The sequence below is a fragment of the Phaseolus vulgaris genome, chromosome 2 (assembly GCF_051622355.1).
Source record: "Phaseolus vulgaris cultivar YP4 chromosome 2, ASM5162235v1, whole genome shotgun sequence".
Taxonomy (NCBI): Eukaryota; Viridiplantae; Streptophyta; class Magnoliopsida; order Fabales; family Fabaceae; genus Phaseolus; species Phaseolus vulgaris.
In genome coordinates, this window is record NC_143499.1 from 4935724 (window position 1) to 4948964 (window position 13241).

The 13241-nt window shown below is 35.0% G+C and overlaps 3 protein-coding genes across 3 annotated transcripts; all 3 read left to right on the forward strand.

The window, feature by feature from the left end:
• The first annotated feature begins 787 nt into the window (after window positions 1-787).
• LOC137810427 (thymocyte nuclear-like protein) lies at window positions 788-1491 on the forward strand. Its single transcript, XM_068611669.2, has one exon. It carries the CDS (start codon window positions 932-934, stop codon window positions 1385-1387), a length of 456 nt encoding a protein of 151 aa, XP_068467770.1. The 5' UTR covers window positions 788-931; the 3' UTR covers window positions 1388-1491.
• A 7586-nt stretch (window positions 1492-9077) lies between these two features.
• Window positions 9078-9482, forward strand: LOC137809598 (uncharacterized). Its single transcript, XM_068610711.2, has one exon. It carries the CDS (start codon window positions 9233-9235, stop codon window positions 9398-9400), a length of 168 nt encoding a protein of 55 aa, XP_068466812.1. The 5' UTR covers window positions 9078-9232; the 3' UTR covers window positions 9401-9482.
• Window positions 9483-11320: 1838 nt separating this feature from the next.
• LOC137810429 (small ribosomal subunit protein uS10y) lies at window positions 11321-12832 on the forward strand. Its single transcript, XM_068611671.2, has 4 exons — window positions 11321-11399; window positions 11483-11613; window positions 11696-11809; window positions 12518-12832. Exons 2-4 carry the CDS (start codon window positions 11502-11504, stop codon window positions 12658-12660), a joined length of 369 nt encoding a protein of 122 aa, XP_068467772.1. The 5' UTR covers window positions 11321-11399; window positions 11483-11501; the 3' UTR covers window positions 12661-12832.
• The last annotated feature ends 409 nt before the right edge of the window (window positions 12833-13241 follow it).

The following is a 13241-nucleotide window of genomic DNA, read 5'->3' on the forward strand; positions in this document are numbered from 1 at the left end:
ATTAATAGTAGTGAGATTGAGTACATTAATTAACCGTTTGAGGTAAGAGCGTCTTAATAGTGAGTGAATCATAGCATTGGCGCCTCTTGTAAACGTGGAACTATAAGTTGGGTTCTTGCACGCGTTTCTTCTGGAATCTCTATTATCTAATTGCTTCTTACAGTTTTTGTCCAAACCTGATTTTTTACAGCAATGAAAGTGTCTAAAATCCAGATTCATAATCATATACAACTGCATGCCGTCACAGAATGGGATTTCACGAGACAGAAATTGGAAAATGTGGTTGTGAGATGATAAAAATTGTACAGATTAAAAAAATAAATCTAATGTGATGCAATGTAATGAACAAATTAAGTAGTTTTTGCAAAATAATGAAAATAACAATTTTTTATCAAATAACAGTGATTACTTGAATCTCTTATAAAAACACAGAGGAAGCCAAATGAAGGGAAGCTCTGAATTAAGATCATGTACTACTGTGGAATATAAATTATTTCAATTTTCTTTTAAACTTCACTTTCAAAATTTTAAATAATGTATTTGCAATGGATTTATTCTATAACAAACGGTCATTTAAAATATAATTATTTTCTTATTCTGAAAATGTTAATAATTATTACGAAAGACATGTTAAAAATGTCATTATATGATCTTATAAATAATTGAATTACAAATAATGTATAAAAAAACACTGGCTAATATTAAATTAAATAGTTTATTTTTAAAATACATTTATAAATACAAACTTTTAACTTGTTAGATTATAGGGTTTCATTTATTTCACATATTAGGAGTTTTTGTCTTGGCCGTTTTGGTTTCTACACAATCCAATTATGAAATCCATTTAATTTCCAATCAAAAGAAATCTTAAGTGAGAGAAAGTAGGGTTAGAAGGCGCGAAGAGATTTGGGGAAAAAGTGAGAAGAGAGAAATGGGAAAGACAGAGAAAGAGAAAGAGAAGGAGAAGGAGAAGAAGCAGATGTATCTTTTGAAAACGGAACCGTCGGAGTGGTCGTGGGAGGACCAGGCGGCGAACGGAGGCATAAGCAATTGGGATGGGGTAAAGAACAAGCAGGCTCAGAAGTATCTCAAGTCCATGTCTCTCGGCGACCTCTGCTTCTTCTACCACTCCGGTCCCAAGGCCCGCCGTATCGTTGGCGTTGTCTCCGTCGTCCGCGAGTGGGACGGCAATGCAGTGGACGTGAAGGCCGTGGGAGAGATGAGGAGGCCCGTGGACTTGAAGGAGATGAAGCATTTCAAGGGTTTTGCTCTCCTCCGGCAGCCCAGGCTTTCTGTTGTCCCTGTTCCCGACCTCATTTGGGACCAAATCTGTCTTTTGGGAGGTGGCTACCACGGCGACTCTTCCCCTCCCTCCGATTCCGTGTAAACTAACAACTCCTTTTTTGCTTTCAGCTTTCCATTAAGTAACCACTTTTCGTTGCCATTCTCCTTTCCCTGCTCATAAATTTCTTCTTCAGTTCCTACTTCTCAGTGCAATGTGCAATCAACAATTTAACAAATAACAACCCTAACCCTCACCTATTAGTATAATCTTTTACAAAATTCAATATTACAATATAAATTATTTTTATATTTTAATGAATTGCATTGAAATCTTCAAAGATTCTTAGCTTTTGCTTTACTCCTGAAATTACTTAAGCTGTGTTTCTTTCCTATCGTGAAAAGGTTACGTTTGTGTTTGAATCTGCTAATTACCAACAAAATGCATAGTCATATTCACTACGAAAGTTGTTTTTCACATTCTCTACTTGAAAAGTGAAGAAAACCAACATGAAAGAGAAAGTAATACCTATTTAACCTTATTTTTGGACACTAAGTGAGTATTATATTGTACACTAGAGAATAAATTATCAAATATGTTATATAATTGATTATACTTTAAATGTAAATTATCATATAATCGACTATCCTAATTAAGTTTTAATAAAGTTTAATATTTTTATTTGAATGAGATAAAGGTAACAAAGTGATTTTATAAAAATTTAATTAAACAAATAATGTTAATCTACTACATCAATCAAATCAATCATAAATTTCTATAAACCTTTTTCTTTTTTTATTTTCTTTTTTTAATTTAACTAACATCTTTCTTTTGACACATGTTAATAATATATGTAATTCTTCAAATCGAAGATTTCGGGGGTGAAAATGTTATGATTAAAAATTATAGACACGAGGCTAATTTTGTAAAAACAAAGTGGTAGCAATAAGAAAAGAAAAAGAGCTGTTTCAACAAATAACAACAACGTTTGTTTGGGGGAAAGGAGAAAAACTAATTTATTTAATGGTCAACCAAACTTACACATAAAGAGTTTCACACACATTTGTGAAAAGGAGAAAGAGACTGCAATTTATAAAGAACTATTACGAGGACGTTTGACATTTTTTTTTAAGTAATTCATCTCAAATTATAGTGGAATTAAAAGTCATACGATAAGTTGTTTCTTCATAAATTTATTTAAATTTGACCGAATTTAGCTTTCTAATTTATTATCTAAACACTCAACCGACTTGTAAAAAGAAAAACATAAAGGACAGAATAAAAAAACTTGCAATTATATTAAGAAAATAATTGATTAAATTAACTTTTTTTAATTCAAAAATCTTAAACAAGTATTTTAAAAAAGGAAATAAGTATATGCTATTTTTGAGATGCGCATAAAGTTCTATTTTTTTTATCTAAATGGTATTTTTGAGATGCGCATAAAGTTCTATTTTTTTATCTAAATGGATTGAAAGTTCTCCTTAAATTGTAAGTAATTTAAAAATTATAAATATATTTTAAAATTATGATTGAATTTTGTTTTATTCAAGAGATATGTCTCTTTATCGAAGCATACAGTTGACTCAGAACCAATAGTCTTAGTCCTAAAGAATGTTATGTCCTGGTCATCGCGCTGCTTTCACATATATGTTAATTATCATGATCTCTTCTTTGTCTCTCATAAACATTATGATCGAGAATGATTTGTCCATAAATACTAATGAGCTTGACCCATAACCCTACAACCCCCTTAACCTTTGGCATAAGTCAATGAAACTTTAAAACTATCAAAAATATTTACTTTTTAGGTACCAACGAGCTCGATCCATAACCATACAAATTCAATATAACTTAATTAAATGAGAATAAATTTGTTGGTGAAAAATAAGAATTCAAAATTTTGAAATTGTTGACAAATAACCCTTGACCTAGAACATCAAGATTGTTCGATATGGACACACCATTTAAGAAGCATGTCGTAGTCTCATAAGATGTTAAACACAAGAGTGAATCTATCGGCAGAAAACTAGAACATCAAGATTGTTCAAGACTCTAATTTTTTATGTTTTTCTCTCCCTTTTCTTAGTCGGTCTCCCTTCCCTCTTATAACTTTCTTCGACCTGCTCCCTTTCTCGCCTCTTCTTCTTTCTTGTAACTCCTTTTATTACTTAACTACCCATTAGACATATTTTGTAACGGTAATCTCTTTAGCACCAATCATTAAGGTAAATAACTGGATTGGTCCTTGACCACACAACCCCTCAGCATCTGGCGTAAGCCAAAGAGGCTTTAGGGTCGACCCATGACCACACAACAGTCTTCAGGGTCGGTCCATGACCACACAGTCCCTCAACCTCTGGCATAAGCCAAAGAGGCTATTAGAGTTTCCCCATCTCGCAAAAAGCAACATTGTGTTTGATGTTATTGATGCCTCTAGACGAACACCTCGATAATCCTTCCTCGATTAACACACCTGATTATTGCCCGTCCCATATGCATTAAATGAAAACACGTCCTCTTTCCTACACGTGGCCAACCTTGATTTGCCTATTTTCAAACAACGTGCCCCACACTCTTCCTCTCTTCCACCTAATCAATTTCTCGCTTTTTCACCTTCATGCGTCTCCCATCCCTAACACTTCAATTGCTCCTCTTCTTCCTTGCTTTTCCCATTTCCCCCAACTCGCATTCACGTTCGCAGGTACGCACCTTTTCCCAGTCCATCCTTCTAACCTTTCTCTTTTTACATATGCTTTTTCGTGTTGTCTTCGCTTTGTTCTGAGTCTGTGGTTGCTCCCTTCTTCCTGTTCTTCTTTCATTCTCAACATGAGTTATCACAACATGATATTCTCCATGAGTTTTTCATTTTCACTACCCCTGATCGAGTTAAATATTTTCGTCATGCTCAAGCCTTGAGTCGTTCTGGTCTTGAAACACAAATCACTGTCGTTCCCTTTTCTTCTGAAGAACCTGTCTGTAAAGATTGTCGAAATGAAAAACCGTTTTGCTTCTTTTACGAAACGCCCTTTACTAAATTAGGCGTTCGTCTTCCTTTATCATTGTTTGAACGGGGCATCCTAACCATGATGGATGTCGCTCCCGCTCAACTTCATCCTAATAGTTGGGCTTTCGTCCGCACTTTCCAAATTCTCTGCACCCATTTCGTTATCGATCCTACACCCAACATGTTTTTCTATTTTTTTGAGTTTCAACCCTCCAAAAGGACCTCTTGGGTTGCTTTAAACGGTGCTTCTGGCTGAGGTTTTTTGTCTCTATTTCAGTCTTCCTATAAAAGTTATAAAGGAAACTTTCTTAAAGTTATCAGTGACCTCCCTAATTCCGATCTCCTTGAGGGGTTCTGATGGAAGAGGGCCAAGCTCAACACCCCATAAAAGACAAGAGTCAAATCAAGAGCGTCTAGAGCCAAGTGAAGAGCGTCTAGCGCAAGGTGGAGAGCGTCTAGAGGGAGAGCGTCTAGAAGGAAGGGGAGAGCATCTAGGACCTATTACTAGGTCCATGGCCAAGCGTATCCATGAAGACTTGGGCCAAGCTACGGATGGGAGAGAAAACAACTTGTATATGTTACATGAAGGCCCGTTAAGGGTAGCTTAGTATTAGTGTAGTGTAAATAGCATAAACTTGATTCCATGAGACTTGACCTAGATTTGCTAAAGATTTGGTCACGTTCTAGAAGGATTCCCCACTAGGGCGACCATGTGCCATGTGATGTAATTTGCATTTCATTTTGCTTAGCATTAGGGTTGCATTATGGTCCTCCTTAGCCTATAAAAGGAGGAGCCAACACCTTGTATTTTCAAGACTATTTTGAGTAATGAAATGCTACCCAAGTGCCATTCAAATTACTCCCTTGCCAAATTCTCTCTAGAATTAGGTTTTTAGTCTTCAACCTTCACCTTCAAATGGAGATGACCGAACCACTCCAACCCTCACTACTCCTCATGCACCTTCAAGGCACCCATACTTCCTAGGAAGGCCTTGTTCCACTCTCCTCAACTAAGCTTCCGCAACCATCATCATCAAAATCAAAATCAATGAATTTAGAGTGATAACAATTGCTTATATCGTTTTCTCCAACTTCTGATATCTTAATTCTGCTCCATGCAGTGTCTTTCTCACAAAGTATATCGACTTTTGCTTCAACCCTTCCTTCTGAGTTAGCGTCGTGCTGATTGCCTAGTTTATCACACATAAATACAAGAATACTGCCCAACATCATTGTTTCATTTTTTTAACACAGGGTAAACATTAGATAAACTCACCAACTATTAAGAGATGAGTTTAGGGTTTGAAGAACCATGAGCTGAATTCAACCCCACACCCACTTCATCATCCACCCAGCCAAATCCTCTTTTGCAAAACTTATTTAACAAGCAAATCAATTGTAACAATGATTTGGAAAATTTGAAAATGGTACCTCTTTTTTCTTGCAATGATAACATTTTTTAATGCCGCTTTCTCCAACTTCTGATATCTTATTTCTGCTCCATGCAATGTCTTGCTCACAAAGTATATCGGCCTTTGCTCCAGCCCCTCCTTCTGAGTTAGCGGCTTGCCTATTGCTCGGTCTATCACACATAAATACAAGAATATTGCACGACATCTATGTTTCATTTTTTTAACACAGGGGAAACATTGGATAAACACCCCGACTATTCAAAGATGGGTTTAGGGTTTGAAGAACCATAAGTTGAATCCAACCCCACACCCACTTCATCATCCACCCCTCCAAATCAATCTTTGGCAAAACTTGTTTAACAGACAAATCAGTTGTAATAATGATTTGGAAATTTTGAAAATAGTACTTCAATCTCCTTGCAGTGATAACAATTGCTAATACCGCTTTTTTCAACTTCTAATGTCTTAATTCTGTTTGATGCAATGTTTTGCTCACAAAATATAACGATCTTTTCTCCAACCCCTCTTTCTGAGTTAGCATCGTTCTGATTGTCCGGTCTGTCACACATAAATACAAGAATACTGCCCAACATCAATGTTTCATTTTTTTAACACAGGGGAAACATTGGATAAACATCCTGACTATTCAGAGATGGGTTTAGGGTTTGAAGAACCATGAGTTGAATCCAACCCCACACCCACTTCATCATCTGCCCTGCCAAATCAATATTTTGCAAAACTTGTTTAAAAGGAAAATCAGTTGTAACAGTGATTTGGAAATTTTGAAAATAGTACCTCAATCTCCCTGCAATGATAACAATTGCTAATGTCGCTTTCTCCAACTTCTGATATCTTAATTATGCTCCATGCAGTGTCTTTCTCACAACGTATATCGGCCTTTGCTCCAACCCCTTCTTCTGAGTTAGCGTCGTGCTGATTGCTTGGTTTATCACACATAAATACAAGAATACTTCCCATCATCAATGTTTCATTTTTTAACACAGGGGAAACATTGGATAAACACCTCGAATATTCAGAGATGGGTTTAGGTTTTGAAGAACCATGAACTGAATCCAACCCCACACTCACTTTATCATTCGCCCCGCCAAATCAATGTATTGCAAAATTGTTTAACAGGAAAATCAGTTGTAACAATGATTTGGAAATTTTGAAAATAGTTTCTCAATATCCTTGTGGTGATAACAATTGCTAATGCCGCTTTCTCCAACTTTTGATATCTTAATTCTATTCCATGTAATGTTTTGCTCACAAAGTATATCAGCCTTTGATCCAACCCTTCCTTATGAGTTAGTGTCGTGCTGATTGCCCAGTCTGTCACACATGAATACAAGAATACTGCAAAGCCTTTCTTTGGTTTTATAAGGATTGGTAGTGCGACCAACATTTCCTTCGGCCTTGTAAAAGGTTGTTCACATTCTTCTGTTCATTGGAAACGACTATTGCTTTTCAAACATTGAGAGTAAGGTTAGGCCCTGTCTCCAGCTTTCGGGATAAACCTAGACAAAGAATCCAACCTTCCTGTTAATTGTTGTACCTCTTTTATGGTTGTCGGACTTCGTATATTTATAATGGATGTGCACTTTTCTGGATTCATTTCTATACCCCTTTGAGTGAGCATAAAACCTAGAAACTTGCCTGCTCTTACTCCGAAAACACACTTTTATGGATTAAGTTTTAGCTTATATTTATCCAGGGCTTGAAACAACTCTCTCAAATCTTCTACATGTGACATTTTTTCCTTCGACTTTACCACCATATCATCCACATAAGCTTCCATATTTCTCCCAATCATTCCACTCAGAATCCGATCCATCAAACGCCACTACGTGGCACCTGCATTTTTCAGACTAAATGACATTACTGTGTAGCAAAAATTTAACAAATCTCCTCTGAACGTTTCTTTTTCTTCATCATTTGGATGCATTTTTATCTTATTGTATCCCGAATAGGCGTCCATAAAACTTAAGAATGCACACCCCGAAACTCCATCTACCAACAAGTCGATATTCGACAAAGGATACTCATCTTTTGAACAAGCTTTGTTTAGGTCAGTAAAGTTTGAGCATATCCTCCACTTCCCGTTGGCTTTTTTTATCAGAACTATGTTGGACAACCATGAAGGGTATTGAATTTCCCTTATGTGCCCCACCTTCCTTATTTTTTCCACTTCTTGTCTTACCACCTCATTCCTTTCTCCAACCTACTTTCTCCTTTGTTGTACTACTGGCCTCGTTGCTATTGATGGACAATTTATGACATATTACATCAGAGTTGATTCCAGGCACGTCGGCGACCAACCAAGTAAATGCATCCACGTGCTCTTTAAGACATCTAATTATGCTTACTTCTAACTCCGACTCCAAGTTACATCCCATCTTGAGACTGCCACCCTTCTTTGTAAACGATCCTAAAATCTCAGTGATTCTTCCAAATTTTCCCTTGCTTGGATGCTTTCCCTTCTCATCTCCTCCTGGACCCTTCTAAATTTCTCCGCCTGTTCCTTGTTTCGTTTCCTCATAATTTCCATCATGTGTCGCATCAAACACCATTCCATTATCTTCTACCCTCAAATCACTCATTCTTATCGATGTTTTATAGTGGCACAAGAACATCAAGACAAATAAGCCAAGACAAATAACCCCTGACCTAGAACATCAAGATTGTTCAACACTCTAATTTTTTATGTTTTTCTCCTTTTTTTCTTAGTGAGTCTCCCTTCCTCTTATAGCTTTCTTCGACCTACCCCTTCTCGCCTATTCTTCTTCCTTGTAACTCCTTTGATTACTTAACTACCCATTACACAGATTCTGTAATGGTAATCTCTTCAACACCAATCATTAAGGTAAATAATTGGATGAACCACTAACCACTTCAAATCTCTAAAATTTAGAATGAATTATTTATAAAGATCAATTTATAGTCAATTTATCACAACATAAAATCATAAAATAATTTTAGAAAGTTACTATCTAATTTACAGTTTCTTTTAAAAAAAATCAATTAGTTGACGATAATTAGTAATTATAATAATCATCTCGTACATGATAATTGACAAGTTAGTTTACCTTGTGTTTTCCACGAAATCTTGTTTCATTTAAGAACTCAGCCTTGCATTTTTTTATTTTTTTTTATGTGTGTGGGTATGAAGAGTTGAAGGTAGACAAAGAAGTAGTTGGGAGAGACATGAGGCAGCGATGGAGGTGGTCAACATTTATTTGTAAATAATGTACGCAGAAAAGCGTGCCACACAAAGCATGTGTTGAAGTTGAAGGGCGACAGTGACACGTGCACTTCCCTCCACACGCCGGTCCATTTACTCCTCTTTTCAAATATGAATTCTGTATTCTCAGGATAATGTTCATTGACTTTAGCACTCCAAATACCTTTCATTTTGATTTTCAATTATGATGGTGAAAGGTGTGTGTATATATATAGATATATGAATGGTTGTGGGTTGCAGCAGAAAGTGTAGAATGAGGGTTGTGAAAGAGAGAAGATAGAGAGAGAGGGATGAATCTGGTGGAGTCGATAAAGTCAAAGGTTCGGTCTCTGAAGCTGAAGAAGGGGAAAAAGCCTTATGTGAAGATGGACAAGAGCGCGAGCGTGAAGGTTGAGATTCGCAGCAGAAAAGCTCGTAAGCTCATAGAGAAGACATTGAAGGCTGCTGATGTTCATTAACAAAAACCTTCTTTCCTTCTCTCATCATTCATTGTATCTCATACATTTTAATCAAACAACAATACCTTAACATTCTCCTCAATTCTCTCTCTTCGTGCATTCATTTTTTTACTCTTCTTTCTTTCTTTTTTTTATGCTTATGGGTCGAGTCTAGTGTTTATGCTCAAATCATTTTCGATTTTTTTTATTTGTTAGAGATCGTAAGGATTTGAGTTTGGAGAAACTTTTAAACCTAATCAACCTACTTATACTGAAACTAAGGATTTTATGATCATTAGTCGAATTTTATGGTCAAATCATTCTTAATCATGATATTTATAAATAATGAAGTGGAAATCATGATAATTATGAATTAAAATTATTATAACTTAATACGACTAGTAAACGGATAAATATTGACATAAATGACACAAAAATTACAATTTCTAACTTAATTGTATATTATAGTAAGAAAACATCATTCTTTGCTACAAAACTTTTTTACTAATAATTTTTAACATTCCTGCAAATAAATAATTTTATAGTCTACATTTTCAACATTCATCCACATCTTTTTTCTCTTCGGATTCTTTTATTTTAAACAAAAAAACAAAGGGAGACTTAGACTTCGTCAAACATAACGTTCTTTCCAAGAAGTTATGTTAATTTGTTGAGGACTGCAGCTACATTCAAATCAAATTTCGTTGTTCAATTCATTTCTTCAATTTTCTTCACTGTTATTAGTGAATTCTCTCGAATTCTTTTAGATTTCACACCACTCACTATAAAATAAAATTACAAAAGAAACAAATTTGATAGCAGTGCTTTTATTCTGCAAGATTATATACATGTATATTTCCTGAAGGAGGCAGAACAAAATGAAACTGATAAGAAAAATGATTGAGTATTTTTTGTTCTTGGATTGATGGAGTTTGGTTTTGATTGAATGCACGCATAGAATATTTTAGTTTGTAAAACAGAGTTCATATCGTGCACTGCAACCAAATTCATATTTTATGTTGGAAATCTGTGTTCTAAGAAAATTCCAAAACACATGTCCAACATAAAACATATAAAATCAAAAGTAGTTTATTATGTTACAAGTAAAATTACTTTTCAACTTCATGAATATTTATTCATTATCAGCTGAAAATGTTTAATCACATTTATAAGCACCTCAACGACTTTTTTTTAGGTCACTGTTCTTGGCTTTGGACAAGAATGAAATTTATTTAACCACAATATAAATAAACGGATTGCTAGTTTGTATATATAATTTAATTTAATTCAATTTAAATTACATATATAATATACAAAATCAAAGTCTATTTAAAAATTAACGATTTAATCTAAATATATACTCAAGTTAATAATTTTAATTATCATATTTACTATATTATGCAAGCATATGTTTAAACTTAAAATTGTTTTGAAAAAAAATGCAGTGTTTTTATTAATAGATAGATTATAAAAGATGTGCAGCGATCTTCTCGTGTTTCACTGTATTTTGCAGCTTCCCTACTATTTTTGAGATTTCCTATTATTATGAAATGCTTTTTTTTGTCTATTTCGAAATTCTTTTTCTAGAATTTTGTATTGTTTTTCCTATTCTATTTTACAAATCCATTAATACATATCAATATATTTAAAAAATCATATTCCACAATAAAATGTTAAAACACAATCATACTTTTGGATCAATTGTTCTAAAACCTATCACTTAACTTCAGAATTGTAACGTAATTACCTAAAACACCTTCTGGATTGTCTACTCTAAAAGGTTATTTATGGATTTTGCATTCTGAAAAGGTTAATTTCGCCATTTCACTCCAAATTTCTATTAAGATATCCTGATGGGGTGCATGAAGCAAAAGCCCGATTTGTTTGGTTTTGAAGAAGTAAGGGTGATTTTAGAAGCGGGCCAGTGAATGATCCGGCCCATTTGTTGAAGGCATGAAAAACCCTAAGAAAACCTGAAATTGAATTCTGAAGAGGCGCACGTTGTTTGGCACTGTGAAAGGTACCTCTGATTCCTTCCCAATGTTTTCTCATATCTTCTTCTCTTCCTTTTCGTTCACTTTGCATTGTTCATTCTGTGCGCAGAAGGAATCATACGAACACAATGGCGTACGCTGCAATGAAGCCAACGAAACCCGGTTTGGAGGAGAGTGAGGAGCAGATCCACAAGATCAGAATCACTCTTTCCTCTAAGAACGTTAAGAATCTCGAAAAAGGTATATGTTTCTCTACTCTTCAATTCTTTTTCGCCATTTTCTATTTCACATTCTGATTCTTTTCTTTTCTTAATCGTCATAGTTTGTGCCGACCTGGTTCGTGGTGCCAGGGACAAGCGCCTCAGGGTGAAGGGACCTGTTAGGATGCCAACCAAGGTTCTTCTCATCACCACCAGGAAATCCCCCTGCGGTGAAGGTACTTTTCTTCAATCTTTAGGTGCTTTTTTGCTACAATCCAATCACAGATGTTGCTGTATAATTTTTATTTTCTCGCCATTTGTGTGTATTTCCTGCTGTTTATGTGAATTGCAACTCGCTATCGTCCTACTTTTGCACCAAACTTTTGATAGCTTCACTCTTATAGAATAAACCCTAACAGTTGACAGATATCTTAAATTGTGGTATGCTTAACCTTAGCTTGTTCAGAACTGAGGCGTAGAAGATAATTCTATATATTCCTGAGAGAGAAAAATAATGTTAGTAAGGTTTAAACATAGGATATAGGCAGTTAAATGAAAAATCAATCCCAGGTTGACTTTTGGTGAAAATAGCGTGGTGTTCATCTGTTTTACAGTCATTACCATTTATTTTAGTTTTTGTTTTTATCAAGACAATTAAATGAAAAATCAATCCAAATATTTTGACTTTTGGTTAAAAGAGCGTGGTGTTCATGTTTGGAAGGTTGATTAACAACCTATGAATCACGAGAAAGTTTTGAAAATGTTAGCTTAATAGGCCGACCAGACTTCAAGAGACTTGACTGTGTTGATGATTTTAGAAATGCCTATAAGTTAGATGAGAATGCAGGAGCAAGCAATATTTTGGTCTTGGTGTGTTGTGAATATTTTTCCATTTGAAATGAATGAAAATCAGCCTTTTGTTTATGACCTGCTTTTGGTTTCAGGCACCAACACATGGGACAGATTTGAGCTGCGTGTGCACAAGAGAGTCATTGACCTCTACAGTTCCCCTGATGTGGTGAAGCAGATTACCTCAATCACAATTGAACCTGGTGTAGAGGTAGAGGTGACCATTGCTGATGCTTGATTTTGGCCCAATTCTTTCCGCTCGCTAGTTTAATTTGTAATTTATCCTCTTGGTTAGGGATATGTTGAGTCCTATTCATTAGGGTTAATGCATTTTTGCCGATAATTTTTTTTTTAAGTTGGATTGTTGTGAAGGGGGAATTTATTTGATCGATTATCTTTTCGTTGCGAAATGTTTTCCTTTAAAAACTTTTTGTTTCAGATAGAAACTACGTCACTTTTGTTTCAGGTAGCCATGATTTTAACCAATCCCGTGTCCTACATGGTTGGTTGTATATGACTTTTAGAATATAGATTTATATTAAATTTTATGAAGAACTAATTTTAGATTTAGGGTCATGGACACTGCAAAGAAAGTGCACACAGGGTGATTATTTGCAGTTTATTTTCAAAACAAAAATGTAATTTCGGCCAAATGATATGTTTTACAAATAATTTATTTGCATTACTGTTTTCGTGTGTTAAAGTTCTCTTTAATTTGAATTTATACTGTGAAATCGATTTTTCAGAATCGGCCGGGGGTGGGGTTTTGAACTGAAAATAATTGTATCATGTTATTAAGAAATTTATCTTTTGCAGTGG

What these genes read in the sequence shown, in the direction of transcription:
- LOC137810427 (XM_068611669.2), top strand. Translation starts at nt 932, where the DNA reads ATGGGAAAGACAGAGAAAGAGAAAGAGAAGGAGAAGGAGAAGAAGCAG.
- LOC137810429 (XM_068611671.2), top strand. Translation starts at nt 11,502, where the DNA reads ATGGCGTACGCTGCAATGAAGCCAACGAAACCCGGTTTGGAGGAGAGT. An exon ending in CGTTAAGAATCTCGAAAAAG is followed by an intron (nt 11,614 to 11,695) that starts GTATATGTTTCT and finishes TAATCGTCATAG; the next exon opens with TTTGTGCCGACCTGGTTCGT. An exon ending in GAAATCCCCCTGCGGTGAAG is followed by an intron (nt 11,810 to 12,517) that starts GTACTTTTCTTC and finishes TTTTGGTTTCAG; the next exon opens with GCACCAACACATGGGACAGA.
- LOC137809598 (XM_068610711.2), top strand. Translation starts at nt 9,233, where the DNA reads ATGAATCTGGTGGAGTCGATAAAGTCAAAGGTTCGGTCTCTGAAGCTG.